General features: G+C 44.8%; 1 protein-coding gene across 19 annotated transcripts in view; it reads left to right on the forward strand.

Annotated features, from left to right (window-relative positions):
• The window catches only part of lrrfip2 (leucine rich repeat (in FLII) interacting protein 2), a 197,102-nt gene that overhangs the window by 101,918 nt on the left and 67,513 nt on the right, over positions 1-27,671 (forward strand). For 10 of the 19 annotated variants that reach the window (XM_085993798.1, XM_085993802.1, XM_085993795.1 and 7 more), the window contains 6 exons: positions 1,757-1,804; positions 1,921-1,965; positions 6,316-6,372; positions 6,475-6,528; positions 15,833-15,901; positions 18,306-18,419. The exons of 4 other annotated variants lie outside the window; for them this stretch is intronic. In XM_085993798.1, coding sequence (XP_085849924.1) covers positions 1,757-1,804; positions 1,921-1,965; positions 6,316-6,372; positions 6,475-6,528; positions 15,833-15,901; positions 18,306-18,419 — 387 coding nt within the window. The remainder of the gene's footprint in view (positions 1-1,756; positions 1,805-1,920; positions 1,966-6,315; positions 6,373-6,474; positions 6,529-15,832; positions 15,902-18,305; positions 18,420-27,671) is intronic. 5 more of the 19 variants (XM_085993792.1, XM_085993805.1, XM_085993796.1 and 2 more) reach the window with 4 other exon arrangements.

Consider the following 27,671-nt stretch of genomic DNA (forward strand, 5'->3'; position numbering starts at 1 on the left):
CCAACAATGATTGGCTACAAATTGCTGTTCTGTGTCTCTTCTTTTGATGGCTGTTACTAAATTCTTTCTTCACTAAAACTTCCCACCCTGCCCTCAGGTTCTTATTGCGACCTTCCATACATTGTCTCATTTACATTCTGGGCTTTTTAAAAAAAAAAAAAAAAAAAAATAAGACCTGTAAATGTTGTTTAAGCAAGACCTAGCTCCTTTTTTTGTGCTATCATGAACTGATAAACTATATGATGGTGAAATATCAGGCCAAGTAGTTTGTAGAAGGTCAAAAGGAATGTATCATTCAGTTTGCCGCAGGGTTCCAACACTTAATCTCAGTGCGAGGGTTGATCTGTTTTTCAGAAGCAAGTTTTGACATTGTCTGATCAATATTGATGTCTATCGAGGATATTACCCTGGTAGTTTGCACCACCAGCATTGTAAAAACACTTGGGGAAAGCGTAATTACAGAACTGCACTTTTATACAGTATGAAGTTTCCGATCAGGCCACACCATTCCCCAGATAGCAGCAATTAGTCATTTCCTTGGCTTTCTTTCCAAAGGATATCCTGCAAGACTATATGCTATATTTGTAACTCCCCTAGACATTTTTTTTACTGTAAGGTTCCTTCAAACTTGCTCCATAAATTTATTACAACTGTTAATGCTCCAATTTATGAAAAATTATATTATTTGTCGTATTTTCATAGCTCTGCCCAAAATGCTTGCTTTTAAAAAAATATATTGCTTAAATATTGTGTCGCATTTGAAATAACTCTGCTCACTTCTGGCCGCTTTGAAGAACAGTTTGGGGTCCAGTGGACCTTCCGTTTGAAATCCCAATGGTTTGGGTACATGTAACTATTTCTAATAATCTGATCTGCCAGGGGTGGAAGCTAAAGCACTTTTAGCTTCCAATTCCTGGCCAAGGCACTGTCTCTCAATCCTCTATTGAAAACCTCTCTGCCCTCTGCTCACTTGTCCTTTCACTCTGTTAATTATGGCCAGGAACCTAACCGGTGGTCTCCTTGGCACATTCCCATGCATAAAATCGCTAGCAGGCCCGTCGTCCAAACCAGCAACTCTCATTCCAGGAGTATATCCTCCACAGGCACCTTATGCCATGCCCACATGAAACAAGTTGTCCTCCGCTCGTAAGATGTGAATATTCGGCTACTTGAGATGCGATGACTAATTGCTTAATGTCCCCAGTCATCCTGGCTAATGGGCCTTGGATGAGACAATGGATCTTCATTGGATCAGTTTGAAATACGCTTTCAGCTGTGACATCCCCCACACTGGCCCGCCTGGCCTTAATACACATCCTTGAGTGCTTGCAACCTGTGGCCTTTCCTTTTTTAAGCCAATGTAAATTCACTTTGTTTTAAAACACAAAGGGAAAAAAATGATTTAAAATCCTGAAACATAACCGTGGGTTTATTCTAATCAGCGTTGTGTAATTCAAGCAGCACGAGGACTTGGAGTGAGTGGCTCCAGAACCATCATCAACACCATCCCTTCCATTTCCTCCAGATATGATGTGTAGAAAAGAACCCTGGCTCGTGTACAGGGTATTAAAACTCCTGTATCCATGTTAGAAATGCCCCATTAATTTCTCCATTCCATTGATACTCCTCTTTTTATTTTGGTGCAGAACAGTATTGCTTTTCCCTTTTGATGAATATATCAAAGATGCTAAATTTATTGCATAATTGGGAATGCACTAATTCATTTGGTTTCCCCACCCCTTCATTTCCAATACAGCCTTCCTCTCTCTATAGTGCTCCAGTTGCAACAACCAAGAGTTCCAGGGTTAGTATGATTTGTTGTATACGTCATAGGTCTTGTCGTCAGTCAAATTCCTGCAACACGTGTAACTATTAATAAAAATGTGTTTCATGTGAATAAATACATTTTTCCTTCTTTAGGCATCTTCTAATTTAGGCACTGGCCTAATTCGAAGCCAAAGTTTGGTTGGTATACCTTACCTGCATGGACTATAGCTAGAACGTTGAAGCATCTGAGTTTCTCATGGCAGTAATAGCTTTTCTGCAATCTAGAATTTGTTTGGCCATATAACTTCTCCAATATATCAGTAAAATAGTCAGTCAGCATATGGCAATAATAGTATAAAAAGATTTTCTGTGCTAACCAGCATTAGTTAGTGACATAATTGCACTTTTGAAAGTCCTGCTTGTTGCCATTAAATACATGAAGCGCTATATTAATGCTTTATTATGCATTTTAGACCAAAGAAATGTTCAAAGAGAAAGCTGAGAAATAGTTATTAGCGAAAAAGCTTTTGGATGACATTAAACTTATAATAATGCATAGATTTGTACTAATAAGTAGCGGAACTGGAGGAGCAGTTCAGAATTTCAGTGATTTGCTTTCCTGATGTAATTCAAGTTTAGCCTGCAATATTTTATATGGCCTTTGCAAAGAAGACTCAACTTCACATTGGACTCGTCAGAATTAATGTTGCTGCCCTTCACCTGTAAAATACTAAAAGCTACACCCCTGCATTGCTGTATTGTATGTGGTGATTTAAAAATTGCCTAAGAGTCTGGTAGAAGCTCCTTCATGGACTCACCTCTCTGGCCATTCGTATATTCAGTGAGGACAATTTAAAGACTGATTTCCCCCCAATTGTTAAGTATTGTAGAAATGCCCAAGAGCAAATATACTTAACTGAGCTTTAATAGGTTTATACAGAGGCAGATTAACGCACAGGCCTCGGGGCCGTGTCCAGTGGCCCCAGCCAAATATGGGACCCCACCAAGGGCTCCATGCCCCAGGACACAGAAAACCTGCTGGATCAAAATATTCTAGCTTTTAGAAATACTGTCAGAAGGGAACGAGGCAGATTTTGTGTTTTAATGGAGAGGGTGGGGGGTGTGGAAGGACAAATGTTCTTGGTACCCAAGTCTCCAGTAATTCAAATTCCAGTTCTTGGTTTATCTTAGAGGCTGCACGATTAAACTGCCCCATTGTACTATTCTTTAGTATTGGTGTACTATATGACAATATAATCTTCCTCATTTGTTAAAATTCCATATACAAATGAACACTTAACAGTAAATCACCTTCCTGGACCGCATTTCCATGAATAGCAACAAAGCAGTAAATCAAAGAAAGAAAAAGTGTTCGATTTCTATAGCACCTTCCACGACCACAGGACGTCCCAAAGTGCTTTGGAAGCACTTTGCTAATGAAGTACTGTTGTAATGTAGGAAACGTGGCAGCCAATTTGCACACAGCATGCTCCCACAAACAGCAATGAAATAAATGTTCGTATCATCTGTTTTAGGTGTTGGTTGAGGGATAGATGTAACATAGAAACATCGAAGATAGGAGCAGGAGTAGGCCATTCGGCCCCTCGAAACTGCTCCGCCTTTAATGAGATCATGGCTGATTATCCAAACTCAGTGCCCTGTCCCTGCTTTCTCCCCATATCCCTTGATCCCTTTAGCCTTAAGAAATATATCCAACTCCTTCTTGAATATATTTAATGAACTGGCCTCAACTGCCTTCTGTGGTAGAGAATTCCACAGGTTCACCACTCTCTGGGTGAAGAAATTCCTCCTCATCTCTGTCCTAAATGGCTCACCCCTTATCTTTGGCTAGGACACCAGGAGAACTCCCCTGCTCTTTATGGAATAGTGCTGTGGGATCTTTCACGTCCAACTGAGAGGGCAGATAGGGCCTTGGTATAACATCTCACCTGAAAGATGGCACCTCCAACAGTGCAGCGCTCCCTCAGTGCTGCACTGGAGTGTCAGCCGAGGTTTTGTGCTGAACTCTGGCGTGGAACTTGAACCCACCACCTTTTTCCTCTGAAGCAAGGATGCTACCATTGAGCCAAGGGTAATGACCAATTCAAAGTAAAAGCCATGAGGTGGCTGGGAAAGCAGAAATAATTATATCTGAATTCCAGACAGCTCAAATCAAATTTAAAATAAGCACAGTCAATATTGTAGGAAAAATACTTGGGACACTGTAACTCTAGATCCGACTGTCTTGATCAAAAAACAACTTCAAATGCTGGAAATAGAGAGTAGGTCTGTCGGCATCTGAAAAGAGAAAGTGTCACATGTTGAGTACAAATCCTTTGTCAGAACTGTTATTCATGTTACTGCAGCCTTCTGCATAGACAGAACTGAAGATACTCATCTTTCAAGGCAAGTGTTCACAAATTCATCATCTAACAGAGCCTAGGATTGGGTTGTAGAATGTATGTTATTAATGACCCTACTTTGGACAGCAGCCAACAGGGAAAGTTGGAACCCATTTTGCCTGTGTTCAGGCCACTTCTTGGGCCGTTTTTCAGAGTGTCTTTTGAAGCAATCTGTAAAGCACCGATGTGCGTCAGTAGGTTGTGAATTCAAGCCACACCATGGACTCGGATATATAATCTAGATGAACACTTTAGTGCATTAAGTTAGGAGTGAGGACTATCGTAGGGTGTTTTTGCGTGCCCCGTGTTGCTGTGACTCTCCCTTGAGTCGACCCGTGCATTAAAAACTCCCCGGTTTGGGTTGTTTCCCTTGGACAGCAGGAGCTTCTGACAATAGTCCCTGCCCAGCCCGTCGATTAGCGGGTAATCCCACACAGAGAGAGAGCGACCAAGGCCAAATAAGTCTTCTCCTATGCCCGACGTGCAGCGTCCCCAGCGGGATTACGGTGTAACCCGGCCGTGACCGGATGCCACCCGGTTGGTCTTCCGAATTATACCGCGAACCACAAGCCCCACAACCCCCAAGTTCGGACCCAAGGAGTTACTATGGATAGATTATAAATGATTCAGATGAAACGAAACGGTTCAAGTGGGTCAAAGATCGATTCCTTTTTATTACTCTTTTATTATTCGTTCAACTTCCACATTCAAAGCTACTGCCCTTTAAAGTGCTCATTTCTTTTCCTGACCTGGTACACCTTGGAGCTTTTTCCCCTGTGTTCCGATTTCCTCCTTGTTTCAGTTCTGTCCCTTTTGTTGCCTTCTCTGGCCGTAATGAGTTGTGGTTCAGAACAAGGCCCTTTGTACATTGGGGTGGGTGTAAAAATGGGTACAGAATGGTAATCCCTTTTGAAAATTTACTGTTTCCAAACGTGCCGTGTGTTCCCTTTCTCCTCATCTCTTCCCCTTTCCTCCCTCTCATTCCTCTCTCCTTTCTTTCCTCTCTCTGTTTTATCCACACTCTGTTTGCTCTCCATTCCCTTCTCTCCTTTCTCGCTCTCTCTCTTTGACCCATTTGATGATGGAGAATTAATTTCTATTGAACCTGTCAAATAATGAGATAATTACGAAATAACAACAGAAAATGCTGGAAAAACTCAGCAGGCCAGGCAACATCCGTGGAGAGAAATTAGAATCTACGTTTCAGGTCTAACCCTTTTTCAAAATTACAGTTGGTAATCCAGTACTGCTTCTGTAAACCAGTAATAAAAAGACATAAATTTATATAGCGCCTTTCGTGACCTCGAAGTCCCAAAGTGAATAGTCAATGAAATACTTTTGAAGTGCAGTCGCTGTTGTAATGTAGGAAACTCAGCGGCCAATTTGCACACAGTTATGTGATAATGACCAGATAATCTGTTTTTAGGTGTTGGTTAAGAGATAAATATTACCAGGCGAAAACTCCCCTGCTCTTCTACGAATTAGTGTCATGGGATCTTTTACATCCAGGGCCACAGTTGAATGCCTCATCCAAAAGATGACGCCTCTGACAGTGCACTCCCTCAGTACTGCACTGGAGTGTCAACCTAGATTACTGGAGTGGGACTTGAACCCACAACCTTCTGACTCCGAGGCAAGAGTGCTGCCATTGAGCCCCAGCTGATGTCTAATGGACCAATTGGAGGTTCAAAGCAACCCCAATCTAATCTGTTGCAGTCAACTAAGTTTTTTTTGTCTTGGATTATGGAAAGTGCATTTACTGAACCCATGCCCCACATTTGTTGCATAAGACAAAATGAACAGGATAAGAAGCTGACTTTGGTGCAGTAAAATTTGCTATGCTTGTTTATCTTTCTTTGCCCACCAAAAAAAAATCAAAATCTAGCCTGTTTTTAAAATGTAGTTATAGAGCTCTGGCTTTAGACAGTTGTGACATTTTATCAGAATGTGCAAAGGTTCTAAGTCAGATATGCTGGAATGTTTGAGACATTTAGGTCTTGTAAAGCTTGTACTTTGTTTACTTGTGCGTAGACAGAATTTGATGGTTGTGATGCTGTTAACCTGGTTGGCTGAATGCCGAATAAAAGCTGTGGTTTAGTTTGTTTCTCTAACAACTCAGCATTTGGCCCATACTTTCTATTTGTAGGCGTCATTGCGCGATGAGGGACTTTACAGTCATGATCGGAGATATAGCTCAAGAACTGTAAGTTTCCTGCACTATGTGTATGACACCTTTATTTTAAAAAAAGCTTTTAGATTACTGGACAGCATCATTATGCTTTTAAAATCCTGAATTTTTCCGCAGCCATCTGAGTACAGCTATTCTTCCCGAACAAGCTCAGTGCACAACAGCCCAGTGGTAAGAATAGTGTCTGAGCATGGCGAATGCTTTCCAATTTATGCATGAAATTATTGTTGATTAAACGAGTGATGCAAAGCATGAGGTTCCTCAACAGAAATCTTTACTGCACAAACACTGATGGTGTAAATACATTAAAAAAAAAAGTGAATGATAGGATGAAATGTGTTAACAGTACCAAGCAACTTAGTTAGTTGAGTTGGCTTTTTGTGTAACACTGCTTTGTTAGATGAAGACTCAGACATAGTCATCACAATAACAATCTTAACAACTGCATGTAAAATACTTGATGTGAACAACTCTAGTATAATAGCAAAATACTGCGGATGCTGGAAATCTGAAATAACAACAAAAAAATGCTGAAAACACTCAGCAGGCCAGGCAGCATCCGTGGAGAGAGAAACAGAGTAAACGTTTCAGGTCTGTGACCCTTCGTCAGAACTCTAATATAACACTGGATACGTACCAAGCAATGCTAGAAATCTAAATGTCAGAGGTAGTTTGAGTACCTTACAGTCGCAGAAAATCATCTTACTAAGTGCCCATTTATAACAAATCACCAGTTACCTGTTCATAATGCTACATATGAATTCTATGGGACATTTAAATCTAGATTGGAGTGTTTACTGAGTCACTGCAGAGTTGGGCCCAGTGTCCCATCTAAGAGCTGAATGAATGAGAAGAAATGCAGCTGATCGCAGTGCAAGTCCGAGCTGCAGCACTGCATCTGCAGCCTAACTCCCAACAAGTACACACTGACTAAATCTGCATAGCAGTGCTGAAACATGGTTGCATTTTGAAAACTAGATGCTTTTAAATCAAACTTCAGTTTTGTTAACTTTCTGCCAGTGGCTGTCTATTTCAGCTACATTGCCCTTTAGACTGAATTGCAAGATCCATTTTGTTGATCTGTAAGCCAGCATGTTCTGTGATATGTTTTGAGGGGTGAAATCCTCATTTTGGATAATGTATCGTATTACCAATATTTGGAAATGTGTGATATATCCCTCCCTCCAACTCCCTTTCCTCTCCCTCCTCCTCCACTCTCCCCCACGTCGCTCGCGCCTCCCTCTCCTCCTCGCTTGTGCCATATCTCTTTTTGGTATGGCTAACATACCATTTGTTTTCATCATTGCTTGCTGTACCTACATGTTAACTTCCTGTGATTTGTGTACAAGGACACCCAGCTCTCTCTGAATACCATTTCCCAATCTCTCTTTAAAAAATATTCTGCTTTTCTATTTTTTTTCCGACCAAAGTGGATAACTTCACATTTCTCCACATTTATATTCCATCTGCCACATTCTTGCCCACTCACTTAACACCTCTGTATCCCTTTGCAGCCTCCTTACAGCTTACTATCCCACCTAGCTTTGTATCGTCAGCAAACTTGGATATGTTAGACTCGGTTCCCTCATTTAAGTAATTGATATAGATTGTAAATAGATGAGGCCCCAGCACTGATCCTTGCAGCACCCCACTAGTTACAGCCTGCCAACCTGAAAATGACCCGTTTATTCCTACTCTGTTTTCTGTCTGTTAACCAATCCTCAATCCATATTACCCCCAATCCCATGAACCCTAACTTTGTGTAATAACCTCTTGTGTGGCACCTTATTGCATGCTTTTTGAAAAATCAAATAAACAACATCCACTGGTTCCCCCTTATCTACCCTGTTAGTTAAAACCTCAAAAAGCTCTAACAGATTTGTCAAACACAATTTCCATTTCATAAATCCATGTTGACTCTGCCCAATCATCATATGATTTTCTAAGTGCCCTGTTACCGTATCCTTAATAATAGATTCTAGCATTTTTCCTACTTCTGATGTCAGGCTAACTGGTCTATAGTTACCTATATTCTCTCTCCCTCCTTTGTTGAACAGGGTTATGTTTGCTATCTTCCAATCCACGGGGACTGTTCTCAAGTCTAGGGAATTTTGGAAGATCAAAACCAATGCATTCACTATCTCTGTAGCCACTTCTTTTTAAAACCCAAAGATGTAGGCCATCAGGTCCAGGGGATTTGTCAGCTTTTAGTCCCATTAATTTCTCCAGTACTATTTCTTTAATACTAATTTCTTTCAGTTCCTCATTCTCACTGGACCCTTGGTTCCCCACGATTTCCAGAATGATTTTTGTATCTCCTACCGTGAAGACAGATACAAAGTATTTGTATAATGTCTCTATCATTTCCTTATTCCCCATTATAATTTCTCCTGTCTCTGCCTGTAAGGGACCCATGTTTACTTTTGCTAATCTCTTCATTTTTACACACCTAAAGGCTTTTACAATCTATTTTTATGTCTCTTGCTAGCTTACTCTTGTATTCTATTTTCTTTCTCTTTATCAATTCCTTTGTCATCCTTTGGGAGCATCTTAGAATTCAGCAATCATCAGGCTTGCTACTCATTTTGGCAACATTATAAGCCTCTTCCTTTAATTTAATACTATCTTTAACTTCTCTTGTTACCCATGGTTGGACCACTTTTTTTCCATGGGGTTTTTATTCCTTAAGGGAATGTATATTCATTGCGAATTATGAATTATTTCTTTAAATGTTTGCCATTGCTTATCTACCGTCATACCTTTTCATCTACCTTAGCCAACTTGCCCCTCATACCTAATAACAGAAAATGCTGGAAAAACTCAGCAGGCCAGGCAACATCTGTGGAGAGAAAATAGAGTCGACGTTTCGGGTCTAACCCTTTTTCAAAACTGGAAAGGAAATGAAATCGATCGAAAGGCAGGGCTGGGAGAGAACAAAAGAAGTGAAGAGACATTAAGAGGTATTCAAAACGAGACGAGATGGTGATAGGACTAGTGGAGACAAAAGACGGCTCAGATTAGGTGTGCGGAACACCTCCGTTCAGTCTGTAAGGGGGACCCCGAGCTTCCGGTCGCCTGTCACTTTAATTCACCGCCCCATTCCCACTCAGACCTCACTGTACTCGGGCACTTGCATTGTTCCACGGAAGCTCAGCGTAAACTCGAGGAACAGCACCTCATCTTCCGATTAGGCACTTTACAGCCTTCTGGACTCAATATCGAGTTCAACAATTTCAGATCATAACCTCGGCCCCCATTACATTTTTGCTTATATTTTATCCACATCTTTGTTTTGGCTCTTTTTACCACCCCCCCCCCTTTTTTTTCTCTCCCACATGGCAGCTGTCTCTCATTCTGCCAGAACATTTCACACCTAATCTAGAGCCGTCTTTTGTCTCCACTAGTCCTATCACCATCTCGTCTCATTTTGAATACCTCTTAATGTCTCTTCACTTCTTTTGTTCTCTCCCAGCCCTGCCTTTTGATCTATTTCATTTCCTTTCCAGTTTTGAAAAAGGGTTTCGACCCGAAACGTCGACTCTATTTTCTCTCCACGGATGTTGCCTGGCCTGCTGAGTTTTTCCCAGCATTTTCTGTTGTTATTTCGGATTTCCAGCATCTGCAGTATTTTGCTATCGTGCCCCTCATACCTATGTAGTTTGCTTTGTTCAGATTTAAGACCCTAGTTTCAGACTTAACTAAATCACCCTCAAACTCAATATAAAATTCTGTCTCATTATGATCACTCTTCCCCAGAGGCTCCTTTACTGCAACCCTAATTAATTAACCCTGTCTCATTGCACAATACTAGATCTAAAATAGCATGTTTTCTCGTTGGTACCTTGACATACTGATCTAGAAAAGTATCTTGAATACATTGCATGATCTCGTCCGTCAGTGTTATTACTGCAAATTTGGTTTGCCCAGTATATATGTAGATTAAAGTCCCCCGTGATTACTGTATTACCCTTGTTACATGCACCTTTAATTTCCTGATTTATACTGTGCTTGACGCTACAACTCTTGTTAGGGGGCCTATACATTACTCCCACCAATGTTTTCTGCCCCGATTCTTAGTTCCACCCAAAGTGATTCTACATCTTGATTTTCTGAGCTAAGATCCTTTCTCTCTGACTGTCTTTAGCCCATCCTTTTTATCAGGGCAATCCCTCCCCCCCACCCCTGCTCTCCTTTTCCATTTTGCCTGTCTCTTTAAAAGTCAAGTATGCTGGAAAATTTAGTTCCCAACCTTGGTCATTCTGCAACCATTTCTCCTTAATGGCTATTCGATCAAACCCATTAATTTCTATCTGTGCTATTAATTCATCTATTTTGTTGTGAATGCTTCACGCATTCAGATGTACTGCCTTTAGCTTTAACTATTTTTGTATTTTTCCCTGCTGTCACTGTAGTCATGAATGCCCTATTACATTTGTTAAACTCTCTGTCCCTTCCTGACCAACTCTGCTTATCTTTACCCAGATCACTACTCTGCTCTGCAGCCTTCGCATTTCTCTTACTGCTTTTGCATTTACTCTTTCCTGAATCCTCCCACACCCCACATCATTCATTTAAATCCCGATCTACCATCCTAGTTATTCGATTCACCAGGACACTGGTCCCAGCCCGGCTTAAGAGGAGCCCATCCCAACGGAACAGCTTCCTCTTTCCCCAGTGCTGGTGCCAGTGCCGCATGAATCGAAAGCACAGTGATGTTTCTCTCTCTCGCTCCCTTCTGTTGTGTAAAGCAGGGGTATCCAAGATTCTATCATCATTGATCACATTAATGGAATCTCGGCCACATTTGTAGTTTTAAAATCCATGTTCCAAATAAGTTGCATGTCTCTCGAGGTGCTAATACCAACAGATCTTGGTGTTCCGATTTAGAATTTATCCACCAATAAGGTAATAGTACAAAAGCCAGCAAATAAGAAATATAAGTATAAAAAGGGACAGACTTCCAGGGTTCCATGTGGCCATGCTGATACCTCAGGTTACATGTTCCATGCAGGCGCTTGGCTTCATCCCAGTAAAGTGATTTTTAAAACATTGGCTGGGCCTATCGTGGCTAATGCACTTTGCTTCGCTGCAGAAATAAGAAAATGGGCCAGATTTTGCTCTCGCAGGGCTTCCAATGACATCTGCAGTTAGTTAGACTTACCTCTGCTCTCTTCAGCTCGAAACATCCTTGCACACAAAGTTGCTGAAAGAGCGAGCTGGTAATGGCGAGCAGCGAGAGAAACTGGGCATCTGGGACTTGAGTGAACAGGGCAACCAACAGGGTATCTCCTTAACCAATGAGATTTAAAAATTACGAAGAAAACACAACAACTTGCATTGATATAGCGCCTTTAACATAGTAAAACGTCCCAAGGCGCCTCACAGGAGCGTTATCAAACAAAATTTGACACCAAGGCACATGAGATATTAGGACAGGTGACCAAAAGCTTGGCCGAAGAGGTAGGTTTTAAAGGAGGAAAAAGGTAGTGAGGCAGAGCTGGTTAGGGAGGGAATTAGAGAGCCTAGGGCCCAGGCAGTTGAAGGCAGGACCACCAATGGTGGAGCTTAGAAAATCGGGAGTGCGCAGGAGGCCAGAATTGGAGGAACACAGAAATTTCTGAGGGTTGTAGGTGTAGAGGATGCTAAAGAAATAGGGAAGGACGAAGCCATGGAGGGATTTGAAAACCAGGATGAGAATTTTCAAATCAAGGCATTGCCCGACCAGGAGCCAATGTAGGTCAGCAAGCACAGGTGTGATGGGTGAACGGGTCTTGGTGTGAGTTAGGATACGGGCAGCAGAGTTTTGGATGAACTCAAGTTTACAGAGGGTGCAAGGAGGGAGGCTGATCAGGAGAACATTGGAATAGTCTAGAGGTAACAAAGGCATGGAGTTAGCAGCAGATGAGTTGAGGTGGGGTGGAGACTGGTGATGTTACATAGGTCGAAGTAGACTGGCTTGGTGATGGAGCGGGTGTGTGGTTGGAAGCTCATCTCGGGGTCAAATAGGCTGCCATGGTTGCGAATGGGCAGGTTCAGTCTCATGGTGACCAGCGAGCGGGATGGACTCGGTAGCTAGGGGATAAAGTTTTTGGCGGGGACCGAAGGCAATGACTTTAATCTTCCCAATATTTAGTTGGAAGAAATTTCCACTCATCCAGGGGTGGATGTCGGACAAGCAGTGTGATAAATCAGAGTGGAGGGGTCGAGAGAGGTGATGGTGAGGTACAGCTGGGTGTCGTCGGTGTACATGTGGAACTTGACATGTTTTCAGATGATTTTGCCGAGGGGTAGCATGTAGACGAGAAATAGTAGGGGGCCAAGGACGGAGCCTTGTGGGACTCCAGAAGCAATGGTGTGGGAGCGGGAAGAGAAGCCATTGGAGGTGGTTCTCTAGTTACGACTGGATAGGTAAGAATGGAACCAGGCAAGGGGCAGTCCCACCCAGCTGGACGATGGAAGCATTTGAGGAGGATGATGTGGTTAACGGTGTCAAAGGCTGCAGACCGGGCGAGAAGGATGAGTTTACCAGTCACATAGGATGTCATTTGTGACTTTGATGAGGGCCATTTCAGTGCTGTGGCAGAAACCCAATTGGAGGGGTTCAAACATGTAGTTGCGGAAAAAGTGGGCACGGATTTGGGAGGCGAGTAACAGTTTTAGTTGGGGATAAGGGCATCAAAGGTTGGAGGTGAGGGCGTGATCGATGGAGCAGATCGGTAGCTGCAGAAATGTCGTGGTGAACGGCGGTCCAAAGGGTAGACAGTTGGGAATTTGAAAGTGCTGTTGTAACTGACTTGGGGAGAGGTTTTCCAGGGACGGACACGGAAGGAAGTGGGTTTGGAAGGGGTAAGATGACTGAGTGAGTGGCGAGGGATACAAGGAAGTGATCAGAGATGGCCTTATTTATGTTTGAGACGATGGGAGTAGAGAGGCCACAGGTCGATTGGGTGGCCGTGAATATGGGTAGGTGAGTTTATATGGAGGGAGAGATTAAGGGAGGATAGGCAGGCAGTGAACTCACAGGAGAGAGGGCATGATGAGTTGAGATGGAGGTTGAAATTACAGAGGATGAGAAATCGCTCGGTGCAGAGGCTGAAGAAGGAAATTATTGAAGATATCATGGTGAGGAACTTGGGTGGGTGGTCGAGAATGAGGATTTCAAAGGAGATTCAAGAAGAGTGGAACAATGTGAAATGCTCAAAGGAGGAGAAAGTGCCAGAGGAGTAGGAGGGACAAGGTGTGATTTGGTGATAAGGGCCACACTACCACCACAGCGCTCTGAACGGGGCAAGTGATGGAAAGTATAGCCAGGGGAAAATGTGTCATCACCCGTCAGCCAAGTTTCCGTCAAGGCCATGATGTTGATGCAATCTTCCACAATAAGCTTATGGATGGCAAGGCCCTTGTTCACAAGTGAACGGACATTCTGGAGACAGATGCAGAGGCTGGCGGTGAGAGCTGATCCTCTGGAAGAGTCCACATGTGGGGTCAGATCTTCAGTTTTAGTCTCCTTATTTAAGGAGGGATATACTTGCATTGGAGGCAGTTCAGAGAAGGTTCACAAGGTTAATTCCTGAGATGAAGGGGTTGTCTTACGAAGAAAGGTTGGGCCTATACTCATTGGAGTTTAGAAGAATGAGTATAGGCTCAACATATAAAATTTCTTGTGTTGAAACATATAAGATTCTGAGGGAGCTTGGCAGGATAGATGCAGGGAGGATGTTTCCCCTCGTGGGGGAATCTCGAACTAGGGGGCACAGTTTCAGGATAAGGGGTCGCCCATTTAAAATGAAGAGGAGGAGGAGGAATTTCTTCTCTGAGGGTCGTGAATCTTTGGAATTCTCTACCCCAGCGAGCTGTGGAGGCGGAGTCATTGAATATATTCAAGGCGGAGATAGGCAGATATTTGAGCTACAAGCGAGTCGAGGGTTATGGGGAGCGGGTGGGAAAGTGGCATTGAGGCCAAGATCAGATCAGCCATGATCTTATTGAATGGCGGGGCAGGCTCGAGGGGCCGAATGGCCTACTCCTGCTCCTATTTCTTATGTTCAGCCATTTTTGTAAAGCTAGCCCTCTTAAAATCTGGGACCTGCATTAGATTGGCTGCAGCCTTGGATTGGCCAAAGATTTAGCTTATCTCTGTTAAGGTTTCCCATTGCTTTCTATCTTTTGCGAAATGCAACTCGTGTCCCCTGATCCTCTCCAATCGTAACATTGCTGATTGCAAGTGTGCACTGTGTCTGGAATCAAGTATTAGAAATGTGATTGACCTACGCATTTCCACTCCAGAGCAAGAGCTTTCTATAACACCTCCCCAGATCCTGATCCCTGTACTTTCCTCTGCAGATAGAATTCATCCACATTTGGTAATAGTCTCCAGAGCGTTGCCCTGACTCCTCTGATACATTTTTATCTGTCATGGTGGGAGGACTCGAGGGCCACTTTCTCTGCATTATGCTTCAGCTTGTGGATGGTCTAAGTGTTTAGTCCACCGGTAAAGAACCTGCCCTGCATTATAATTTCAGAACATCAGGAACACCAGCACATTACAGAACCATTTCTACTTGAAGACTTGTGTAATAGGAGTATATTTGTCATATTTTTGCTTAAACTTGTGCACCTCATTTAACAAGGTAAAATTGCTGCACAAGTCAAACGGAACTTCATGTATATAATAGCAAAATACTGCGGATGCTGGAAATCTGAAATAACAACAGCAAACGCTGGGAACACTCAGCGAGCCATCCTGGCCTTTTGGAACCTTGGAGTTTTTTTTTTAAATGAAGGACTTGCAACATTGTGCACTTCGTGTCTCAGTGAAATAACTGCAATTTTTGCAGTCGAGGCCTGTTGAGATGTGACGTGCTTTGCAGAAGCATGGCACCATGTACAGGAAACTCTGGTATCCGGGACCGGCGTGTTGCTGGTTGATCAAAAATTCCGGATGACGGAGAGGGTTATCTACCGAGGCTATTTTTAACAAAGAAAAATAAAAAAATCAAGGAAAGTGCAGTATACAGTAATTGGGTACTCAGCTACAGAATGTTGTGTTAAATGGATGGTGGAAGATGCTTGATTAAGTACAGTACTGCCAGTTGAGGGTAATGCAATGCAATGACTACCAGCAGCGTGGGAGACACACAGTACCCCTGTAAAATGGCAGATCAGAAGAGACTACCGGCAGCGCGGGAGAATCGGACTCCTGTTATTGAGGTGTTCCGACTCCCGACAGCGCCAAGAAGCCGAGTAGTGGCAGTTTGGAGAACTACCCCCACTGACTAACTCTGCCACCGCGGGAGACTCGGACTCGGCAACATTGCCGGTTATTGAGGTGTTGTTTTCGGAGTGAAAATTTTGCCGGTTAATAGAGAATTCTGGATATTTAGGTGCCGTTTAAATGAGAGTTTCCTGTAGTGGGATGAGGTACCTGTCATCAAGAATTGCTTCATAATTTATTTACTTTAACTGTTCATAGAACTCAGACGATGAAACAGTGAGCATCGTGTCCCAAGATAGTTTCAGCCGGGGGCGTCGTGACAGCGTGGTGAGCTCTTTCTGCATGTTAGTGTGTTCTGTGATTTGAGCCTTTGCTAATAATTAGAGATGTTTGACTTTTTTCTAAACAACATGGATGGTAAAGATTACTGCCGTGGAGGATGAAGCCCTTGTAGTTCCTTTTAAGATTACATTTCTTTTCATCCCATCAATAGCAATACATATAATAGTGTAAATGAAAGGAAGAAATGGCAAATGCTAGAAATCTGAAACAAGCAGGAAATGTTGGTAAATGCACAGTAGGTCAACCAGCATCTGTAAAGAGAATGGACAGGTAAAGGTTTGTGTAACGCCTTTAGTTGGAACTGTAAACTGACAAATATAAAAGCATTTAGTAGGGTTGGTGAAGAAGAGTAGAGGAAATAAGCAATGGATAATTCAATCGCAGGGAGCAAGTTAATGGGTTGAATGACCTGTGACTTAACAGAAAAGCAAAACATTTTTAGATGACAAAAGATTATCTTAGTGAGGCCACAGAAAGAAATAAAAAGAATGTGTAAATTGCTGGTCAATACGAGGCCCATGCTAACAAACATGGGAGTAAATTGGGGCTGGAAAACTGCAGATATAAGTCTTGCATAAAAACTAAAAATGCTGATTTAACGACTAATGGACAACTGCAAATTCTGGTTGTAAATTAGTGTCACTGGATGCTGCCAATACAGTTCATGACTCGTTAAAAAGCCTATGTTTCTTCAGGATAAACATTTTTTTGGATGGCTTACATCTGTTTTAATGACTATTTCAGTACTCTGTAAACATATCTGGAGAATGGGTTGTGACCAAATGAAATTTTAAAAAGCATTTTTTTTTGATATTGCACGTTAATATTTGCAATTTGGCTTCAAATCTGTTCTGGCATTTCAGTTATGCTTTCCAATTCAATTTAAAATGCTGTTATGCACTTGTGGATTAGTTCACTCATTGAGCAGGCTTCTCGGTAGAATTACTGTTCGAATTACCTGGCACTGGAACTGGTGAGATGTGGGTCACGGACGATTGGTGAGGAGAACCGGATTAAATGCACAGAAATGCACTCTGTTGGATGGGTCATGTAGCAACATTGGTGGCTGCTTTAGATTAGTTTGTCCTTTGTTGTTCAACCATCCAGGCTGAAGAAAGAGTTATGGTAGCAATCAGGAGAAAAATCCAATGATCGTACAGCATTCCTGCCCCTTTGCTAAAAATCAGTTGGAAGAAGTTGCTGTTGGTGGGTTAACAGTTCAGTGTAATGGTGAGAGTGCAAAATCTATTCACTGAATCTGTGAAAGCACCCAACCTTACAACTATAACTTTTGCCATTAGGTTGTGTCTACAAAAGGCATCTTGAACGCTATAGAAAGAGCTTGCATTTATATAGCACCTTTCATGACCTTGAAGCGCTTCACAGTCAATGAAGTATTTTGAAATATAGTCTCGGTTGTCATGTAGGAAATAATTTGAACACCACACGGTCCCACAAACAGCTATGAGGTAAGGATCAGATAATCTGTTTTAATGGTATTGGTTGAGGGATAATTGTTGGCCAGGATACGAGGAAAACTCCGCTGCTCTTCTCCGTATAGTGTCATGGCATCTTTTATATCCACTTGAGAGGGCAGATGGAGTCTCGGTTTAACATCTCATCTGAAAGACAACGGCTTAGAAATTGGATCGCGCAGCTGCTGTTTTTCAGGCAAAAAACGGGCACGGAGGGGAACAATATGCCCTCACACCATGCTGGTTATCTGCCGCACACCGTATTGGTTAGAGTGCCCTGCAGTCGTCCAAGTTGCCCACCTGAAACAGAGATTAGGCAAATCGGAGACCTAACGCCTTTTCAGGCCCCTCAGCGCCTGAGCGCACATGCACCACTGGGGTTAGTTCTCTCAGACACAGAGCAACCAAGCCAGCTGTCTTTTTAAAGTTTAAGCTGGAGGCTGCCAACAAAAAGCATCTTGGGATGTATTTCTACTTTACAGGCATTATATAAATGCAGGTTCTTTTTTATTATTAAGTGTGCTGGTACCAATACGATCAATATGCCTGGTGTCAACATAGCAAAAGCAAAGGTCAGCTAAATAGGGAGAGATATATTGGTAGGAAAATAGCTGTGCACTTGTGCTTTTTTAACAAAAATGTATTACCTGTTGTCATATGGCAATTAGTGTAAGTATCAGAATACACTCTTGTAGTACAGGAACAATGCTGCCTCTGGTTTAAAGCCTTACCATGAGTTGCTGTCTTTCAGGGTAAATAGACTTCACGTTACTCTGGTATATCTCCAAACATCGCTCGCAAAACCTTACATTGCCTCGAGTCTGTAAAATATGGCCACCTTCCTGACTTTTCTTTTAATGTTCTGTGTCCTCTATTTGTTTTTATCAATTTTAACTTTTCCTTTTCCTCTGCAGTCCTCTGATTTTTCTGATCAGAGTGGATCGATAGCTGACTATTTTAGCCGTTCAAATCGCAGGGGAAGCGTGGTCTCGGACTTGGATGATATTACTGTCCCAGATCTCTTTAGTGTGAGTGAGCACATCCGCACCGTGTGGTTTGCAGTTAATTTTCTAGGAGTGGCCACCCCATATGCAATATTGTAATGTTTGTTGGTAACTTGTAACTTAGTGGTTTAATATTCATACACTTATTCACATTGTACTTTCTGTACTGAACTCTCTAAAGTACTGACCTTTTGGAAGAAAAGACAATTACAATGAGGCTTGGATTTTAAAACTGCTGGCTTGTGCATGTTAATTTAAACAGTTTTCAAGAATAAATGACATTTTAGTGACTGTTTTTGTTAAGCAATATAGAAACCCTTTAGGGGAAAGCTGTGTGTGCATGCTTAAGAATTCTTCAAATACTGAGCATATGGACTTTATAGTGTCTTCTAATGTGGAGAACTTGTGACCCGTTGGCATGCTGACTAGAATTTTGCATCCTCCATGCTTCTATTGTTTGTCAAAGGTTGAAGCCAGGTTTGTCATTTCATTAACTCTAAACTAGGCTGTCAAATCACACTGCCCATCTCGGGTGGATTAAGATTGAGGGCAGGTGTAGGAAGGGTTAAGGCTGCTTCTTGTATCCACTGACGGTGATTTGATTTTACCACAATGGTTGCACCACTGTCTTGACACAATCAGACTCGTTGGATGTATATCACAAACTAGGTGCATGCAGGCCTTCTCGTTTTATGTTTTCTCGTTCTCCTCCAGCGTTTGATCCTTTTGAATCCTGGTAATGCTGTTTGGCGTATAATCTGATTTTTCCCTCCACTGTTTTCTGGCACCAATCTTTCCTCTGTTAGCAGTTACCTTCAGTCCATTCTCCACACACTCCAATTCCACATAGGTTTAATGTCTGTATATTAGTATTGAATTTACTTGGCTGTTGGTTTTCTGTAACTTGATCTCTCTCCTAATTCAGAGTTTGCTCAGCTGTCATAAGATTTTATTTTGTGTTAGAGGTTACAGAGTATTGGCAGCAGGTGCTTTGTTTTCAAGATTTCTTGTTAGCAGTTACAGTGCAGAGACAAAGCTCATAGTTTAGGGTTGCCTGAGTACGACCTGTTCAATAATTTAAAAAAATTATGTCAGTTATTGTGCTACTGCTGAAATATGATTTAATAACACCTGGTCATGGAACTTCAACTGCTGGCTTTTTTTGTTAATGAAGGCAGCGGAGCCGCTTTGAGGCTGGCCAAGACACGGGAGTGGAGAACAGGTAAAGGGGTGAAAAATGCCGAATGAAATATATAAGTCGTCGCTCTTATGTTGTGATAGAAAGAAAGACAAAAGAGTAAATCAGATCAAGAAAGTGAGTAATGTGGTCGAATGTGAACAGTAGAATTTGGCAGGATAAACAGGGAGGGGAGAGTGAGAGAGCAAGCGAAGTCTGAAATATTCTGAAGTTTGTGTTGCATTTGGTTGGAGCAGTGTTGGGGTCTAAACAGGTGGAGTGAGAAGGGCAGGCAAAGTTGAAGTGGTGAGCTGCAGGGAATCGACTTTTAACGTTCCAATTTTTAAAAAAAAAATCTGTTTACATGCTATTAATCAGTAATGCCAATCCCACCGTCTAAAAAAACATGAGACAAACTCTTAAAAATCATGAGATTTCGTCAGAAATCATGAGTTGCTATTTTTTGATTTATAAACCTCATTAGTGGCTTTATTTAGTCTCGAACTGGTCACCGTTCTTTACAAAAACTGTATCACTGCATTTGAAAATACTTTACAAAAACTTATTAAAAATCCAACCCGTTCACACCACCCTTCATCTGGTGCCCAATCCAACCCGTTCACACCACCCTTCATCTGGTGCCCAATCCAACCCGTTCACACCACCCTTCATCTGGTGCCCAATCCAACCCGTTCACACCACCCTTCATCTGGTGCCCAATCCAGCCTGCTCACACCACCCATCATCTGGTGCCCAATCCAGCCCGTTCACACCACCCTTCATCTGGTGCCCAATCCAACCCGTTAACACCACCCATCATCTGGTGCCCATTCCAACCCGTTCACACCACCCTTCATCTGGTGCCCAATCCAACCCGTTCACACCACCCTTCATCTGGTGCCCAATCCAACCCGTTCACACCACCCTTCATCTGGTGCCCAATCCAACCCGTTCACACCACCCTTCATCTGGTGCCCATTCCAACCCGTTCACACCACCCTTCATCTGGTGCCCAATCCAGCCCGTTCACACCACCCTTCATCTGGTGCCCATTCCAACCCGTTCACACCACCCTTCATCTGGCGCCCAATCCAACCCGTTAACACCACCCTTCATCTGGCGCCCAATCCAGCCCGTTAACACCACCCTTCATCTGGTGCCCAAAACAGCCACCACACAATGCAGTCCCTGCAGCTGCCGGCTTGAGAGAAGCTTTGGGGGGAAACAAATCTCAAACCCCTTCGCACGGAGACAGGAGTGGCGATCACCCCCAGTGACTATTGATTGATGTGAAAACTTTAATCTTCACTTTAGCTGAAAGGTCGTTCATGCGACGGATGTGTGTTATATTGTGTATGTGATGATACCAAATCACTGGGTGAAAGGAATCTCATACACATAACTTCACGTCTATTTCTCCTTCCCTTTTGACCACTAAATATGTTTTACAGAAGTACTTCTGCACTTACGACCTGTTCTGTATCTAAAGCACTAAGAAAATATATCTTTCACTTTTCTGTGTTTACAGCTGAGTTGCAACCTTGCAAATTAATGAATATTTGGCAGCAAGACAATCCATGGATTTAGTGCCTATATTTAGGGAGCTCAGGTCCGTTGGTATCAGGACCGGGCTGTCCTCAATTCAAACCCTGGGAAGGTTCACTCAGCCTATCACTTCAAGGTGCAACAACATGAGTACGATGTCATAGAAACAGGACACTGTCTACAGTGCTCATCAGTCTACGACAGTATCTGCCCTTGGGAAACAACAACAACTTGCATTTATATAGTGCCTTTGATGTAGTAAAACGTCATAAGGCGCTTAACAGGTGCGTTCTCAAACAAACTTGAGACGAAGCCACATGGAGATATTAGGACAGGTCAAAGAGCTAGGTTTTAAGGAGCGTCTTAAAGGAGGAGAGAGAGGTAGAAAGGCAGAGAGGTTTATCCATAAAACAGAATAAAATCGCTCCCTCAAACTAAGTGTACTTTTTGCTATAAATATGTATCCTGAAGTCATTTCATGGCATTAATGCAAATTTGGGGTTTTACATTGTACTTGCACTCTGCTTGTGTTTTGTTATATTGTCTGAACCCATCAGATTAGATTATTGCTGTAAAATTAATTCAGAAAATTGGTGGCTCTCTAAATAAAAGAAAGAAACATCCCTGTTTTAAGGAGATTTCAGTCAGTCGGTTTTGAAGGAGCAGAATGCCATGTTTGCAGCCGGTAGTTACTCTTTTTTGATACATAAAGTAGCTAAATATTTAGCCCAGGTTTTGGAAAGTTGAAAAAGATAGGAATGAAGAGGGCTGTGGTCCCCAAGGCCTCTGCAGATACAGAACATGGTTTGCAATTTATCGATGTGCCTTACTCTTCCTTTGAGAAATACAGACCATATTGCTACCGAGTTGCATTTTCCAGTGCCAGTGAGTCCTGCAATCAATTGAAATTTCATCTTTAATTTAATCTGAATGACAGCTCATCACAACTTTACTGACTTTTTGCACCCGACCCCTTTGTAACCAGTACAAAAACTATTTGCAGGGAATCTAGTGCAGGCTGTTTCAGGATGTATTCACATCTTCGTTGAGACGAGGATGTATTGGTTCATTCAATACTCGCACAACCCAGATATGGCAGATCAAGGTGCCTGTACCTACTAAGCAAGAGTTGAAACATTTGGAATATGAAATAGGTGACAAAATACTCGGGAACACTTGAGATGCACATAATGTCCTGTTCGTATACAGACTAACCAATGAGTGCAAACAAGACATGGGGTTCTCTGGGGTATGGCCCGTGGTAATATTGTGCAGACAGCACATTTGTTGCAACAGCTGGCTATGGTGTAACAGGAAAAGTTGCTGAAATAGCAGGTCAAGGAATTGCCCAGTGCAGATTTTCTGCCTGAATCTGAGGGTTCTATTAGTACCCCCTTTACAACAACCTGCATTTACATAGCAACTTTAACATAGTAAAACGTCCCAAGGTGCTTCACAGGAGTGTTGTCAAACAAAATTTGACACCGAGCCACATAAAGGTATATTAGGACAGGTGACCAAAAGGTTGGTTTAAAAGGTAGGTTTTAAGAAATGTCTTAAAGGAGGAAAGCGAGGAGGAGAACTTTGGGGAGGAAATTCCAGAGCTTAGAGCCTAGACATGAAGACATGGCCGACATCGGTGGAGCGATTAAAATCGGGAATGCGCAAGAGGCCAGAATTGGAGGAGTGCAGAGATCTCGGAGGGCTGGAGGAAGTTACAGTGATGGGGAGGGGCAAGGCCATGGAGGGATTTGAAAACGAGGATGAGAATTCTAAAATTGAGGCATTGCTGGACTGGGAACCAATGTGGGTCAGTGAGCACAGGAGTGATGGGTGAACGGAACTTGGTGCGAGTTAAGATAAGAGTTGCAGAGTTTGGGATGAGCTCAAGTTTATGGCAGGAGCAAGACGGAAGGCGAGCCAGAAAAACATTGGAGTAGTCGAGTCTAGGGGTGACGAAGGCAATGGATGCGTGTTTCAGCAGCAGATGAGCTGAGGTGTCGGGGTGGAGATGGGCGATGTTACAGAGGTGGAAGTAGGTGCTTTTGGTGATGGAGAGGATGTGAGGTTGGAACCTCTGCTTTTAAAGGGACTAAAAAAAAGCTGTTTTAGCAGGCCCAATCCAATTCAGCAGCTGTGAACTGTGCCAGCAGACTCTGAATGCCATTTACAGCATGAGGTCCAAGAGCCCATTGTGGTTTCACTTTTCATTTCTGTACTTATTTCAATTATTAAATCATCTGCTTTGTGCTTCACTGGCTCCTTGCTTTCTCCCTGGATACTGCAGCAGTGTCGAAATAGTTCGGTACTGCAGGGATCAAAGCTAATGTGGGAATTTAAATTTAGTGATGGGTGACCTACTTCAAGCGTATTGGCATCATTTTGTCTTTAATATCCAAGTTGTAACTGTTCCAACATCATGTATCTAACTCTTTTTTCCCTCCCTTAGTTAACTGAATATGTGGTGCTTGTAAAATAAAATAGTCTATTACGTTAAAGTGCCATTTTCTTAGTTGGGCAAAATTGTGTAAGAAATTTGGTGAGCGTGCAAGAAAGGAAAAAATTAATAATTGCTGATGAAAGGTGTGATGCGCCATCAATCAGGCTTTTATTAACTAAAGAATGAAGGTCTTGTCTCGAGTGGTCGACCCGTCCAGAATACTAAGGGACTGGGAGGTAGTCACTTATATACCTGGAATAGTGGGAGGAGTCAGCTGAGGCATGTCCAGACCTGTACCTATTGGAATCCACATACAGACACAGACAGGTAGAACAGTGGTTTCCCACATTCACCCCTTGTTTAAAAATGAGTCCGGCGGGGTGAATTTAAAAGTTCGTGTATTGGAGTCTCTCCGGAGGTCTTGTCTGCCGCTGTGATCGACGTGGCGACGGCAGGGGTGGTGGAGCTTCCGGCGTCGCGTCCCGTGTAGGCTGGGGCCCTGGAGTGTAGTCCTCGTGGGTGACGGTCCAAGGCGAGCCGGCTGCTGGGGTTGGATATCGGGTCGTGGGGGGTGGTGGTAATGGGTAGTGGGTTACAGCGGTCCCCGAGGGTGCGAGGTCTCGTATGGAGACTGTGTCCTCCCGCCTGTCCGGGTACGCAATGTAAGCGTACTGGGGGTTGGCGTGGAGGAGGTCGACCCTCTCGACCAGGGGGTCCGTTTTATTGGCCCTCACGTGTCTTCTCAGTAGTACCGGCCCTGGGGACGTCAGCCGTGGTGGTAACGATGTCCCCGATGTGGACTTCCTTGGGAAGACAAACATTTTCTCGTGAGGGGTGGCATTGGTGGCAGTGCAGAGCAGTGACCGAATCGAGTGGAGCGCATCGGGGAGCACCTCCTGCCAGCGGGAGGTCGGAAGGCCCCTAGACTTTAAGGCTAGTAGGGCAGCCTTCCAAACTGTTGCATTCTCTCTTTCCACCTGTCCGTTCCCCCGGGGGTTGTAACTGGTGGTCCTGCTTGTGGCTATACCCCTAGCGAGCAGGTACTGGCGGAGTTCGTCGCTCATAAACGATGAGCCCCGGTCGCTATGGATATAGCTGGGGAAACCGAACAGGGTGAAGAGGCTGTTCAGAGATTTAATGACCGTGGCACTGGTCATGTCCGGGCAGGGGATAGCGAACGGGAACCGGGAGTACTCGTCAATGATGTTGAGGAAGTACACATTGCGGTCGGAGGAGGGGAGAGGCCCTTTGAAATCGACGCTCAGGCGTTCGAAAGGGCGAGTGGCTTTTATCAGGTGGGCTCTGTCTGGTCTATAAAAGTGCGGTTTGCACTCAGCGCAGACTTGGCAGTTCTTGGTCATGGTCCTGACCTCCTCGATGGAGTAAGGCAGGTTGCGGGCCTTGATGAAGTGGAAGAACCTGGTGACCCCCGGGTGGCAGAGGTCATTGTGGAGGGCCCTCAGCCTATCGATCTGCGCGCTGGCGCAGGTGCCACGCGATAGGGCATCTGGGGGTTCATTGAGCTTCCCAGGCCGGTACAAGATCTCCTAATTGTAGGTGGAAAGTTCGATTCTCCACCTCAAGATCTTGTCATTTTTGATTTTGCCCCTCTGCTTGTTGTTGAACATAAAAGCAACTGAACGCTGGTCAGTGAGCAGGGTAAATCGTTTTCCGGCCAGGTAGTGCCTCCAATGACGCACAGCCTCCACGATAGCCTGGGCCTCCTTCTCGACCGCGGAGTGTCTGGTCTCCGGGCCCTGGAGGGTTCGTGAGAAGAATGCCACAGGTCTCCCCGCCTGATTAAGGGTGGCGGCCAGAGCGAAGTCGGACGCATCGCTTTCCACCTGGAAGGGGATGGATTCGTCCACTGCGTGCATGGTGGCTTTGGCAATGTCCTCCTTGATACGGTGGAAGGCCAAGCGGGCCTCTGCCATCAGGGGAAAAGAGGTGGATTTGATCAGTGGACGGGCTTTGTCTGCATAGTAGGGGACCCACTGAGCGTAGTAGGAAAAAAACCCTAGGCACCTCTTCAGAGCTTTTAGGCAGTGGGGCAGTGGGAGTTCCATAAGGGGACGCATCCGGTCCGGGTCGGGACCGATGACCCCGTGTTCCACAACACAGCCAAGGATGGCGAGGCGGTCTGTGCGGAATATGCACTTCTCCTTGTTATATGTCAGGTTCAGGAGTTGGGCGGTGCGGAGGAATTTCTCGAGGTTTGCGTCATGGTCCTGCAAGTCATGGCCGCAGATGGTCACATTGTCTAGGTAAGGGAAAGTGGCCTGCAGCGCGTTTTGATCGACCATCCGGTCCATCTCCCTTTGGAAGACGGAGACCCCGTTGGTAACGCCGAAGGGAACCCTAAGGAAGTGATAGAGGCGGCCGTTTGCCTCGAAAGCAGTATACTGGCGGTCTTCAGGGCGGATGGGGAGCTGGTGGTATGCTGATTTCAGGTCAATGGTCGAAAAGACGCGGTACTGCGCGATCTGGTTGACCATGTCAGCTATGCGGGGGAGTGGGTAGGCGTCCAGCAGGGTGTAGCGGTTTATTGTTTGGCTGTAGTCGATGACCAGGTGTTGTTTCTCGCCGGTCTTAACGACCACAACCTGGGCTCGCCAGGGGCTGGAGCTGCCCTCAATAATCCCCTCCTTCAGGAGCCGCTCCACTTCGGTTTTGATGAAAACCCTGTCCCCGGCACTGTATCGCCTGCTCTTTGTGGCGATGGGCTTACAGTCGGGGGTGAGGTTAGCAAACAGTGGGGGGGGGGGGGTGACTCTGAGTGTGGAGAGGTTGCATCTGGTGCGCGGCGGGCAATTTGGAGGCTGCTGGCTGCGGACTGTGAGTGGGGGGAGGGGGCCACCGTACGCCATCGTAACGCTTTTGAGGTGGCACTGGAAATCCAACCCCAGTAGAACGGCAGCGCAGAGGTCCGGCAGGACCAGGAGTTTAAAATGATTGAACACAGTCCCGTCTACTACTAGTGTCACCACGCAGTAGCCGCCAATGTCCGCTGACTGGGACTCGGAGGCCATAGAAATCCGCTGGTGCGCAGGTAGGACTGGGAGAGAGCAACGCCGCACCGTGTCGGGGTGGATGAAGCTCTCTGTGCTCCCGGAGTCAAAAAGGCAGTTTATTGCATGGCCGTTTACCTTAACGTCCATTTTGGACCGAGCTAGCTGGTGCGGTCTCGTTTGGTCCAGCGTCACAGAGGGCAGCGTAGGGGTCGGTGTGTTGCTGCGGGTATCAGATGGGGGGGGGGGGTCGGCGGTCTGCTGCGTCCCGGCTGGTGTCCAAGATGGCGGCGTCCATGATTCCCATGTGGCTGGAGTCGTCCAAGATGGCTGCTGCTGCGGTGGTCCGCACATGGCTGGGGAGGCCCAAGATGGCGGCCCGCACGGCCCCCACGCGGCGCTGTTGGGGGCCCAAGATGGCGGCTCGCACGGCCCACACGCGGCGCTGCTGGCGTTCGGGGTGGCTTTGGCCTTGCAGACGCTGGCGTAGTGTCCCTTTTTTCCGCAGCCCGAGCAGGTCGCATTCTTCGCCGGGCAGCGCGCTCTGGGGTGTTTGGCCTGGCCACAGAAGTAGCATTTCTGGCCTTGGGATACTGCTGTCTGGCTTTGGGACACTGCTGCGGTAGTTGGGCCGTTGTTGGGCTGTGGCTGGGGTGGCACGGTGCTATGGGGCTGTCCTACCGTGTCCCAGGTTGTCGTTCCCCGTGGCGTCCACGGTGCAGAGGAGTAGGCATCCATGCCCCGAGGCTGCGTCCAGCGTTATTGCGATTTCGGAGGCTTTGTCGAGGGTGAGGTCACTCTGCTCCAGCAGTCGCTGTCGGGTGTAGTTGGACCTGTGGCCCGCTACGAAGGCATCCCGGATCAGTTCCTCCGTGTACTTAGTGGGCGTAACCGCCTTACACCCACAGGCCCGGCCAAGCACGGACAGTGCTTGGAGGTATTCCTCAGTCGATTCCCCAGGTTGTTGCTTGCGACTCCCCAGAAGGTGCCCAGCGTATACTTCGTTCACAGGGCGCGTGTACTGGGTCTTGAGGAGCTGGAGGGCGGCTGTGTACGAGGTCGCGTCCCGGATGACTGAGTACACTCGGTGGTTCACCTTGGAGATC

This window comes from Somniosus microcephalus, chromosome 7, assembly GCF_052327205.1.
Source record: "Somniosus microcephalus isolate GS21.2 chromosome 7, FLI_Smic_1.0, whole genome shotgun sequence".
Classification (NCBI taxonomy): Eukaryota; Metazoa; Chordata; class Chondrichthyes; order Squaliformes; family Somniosidae; genus Somniosus; species Somniosus microcephalus.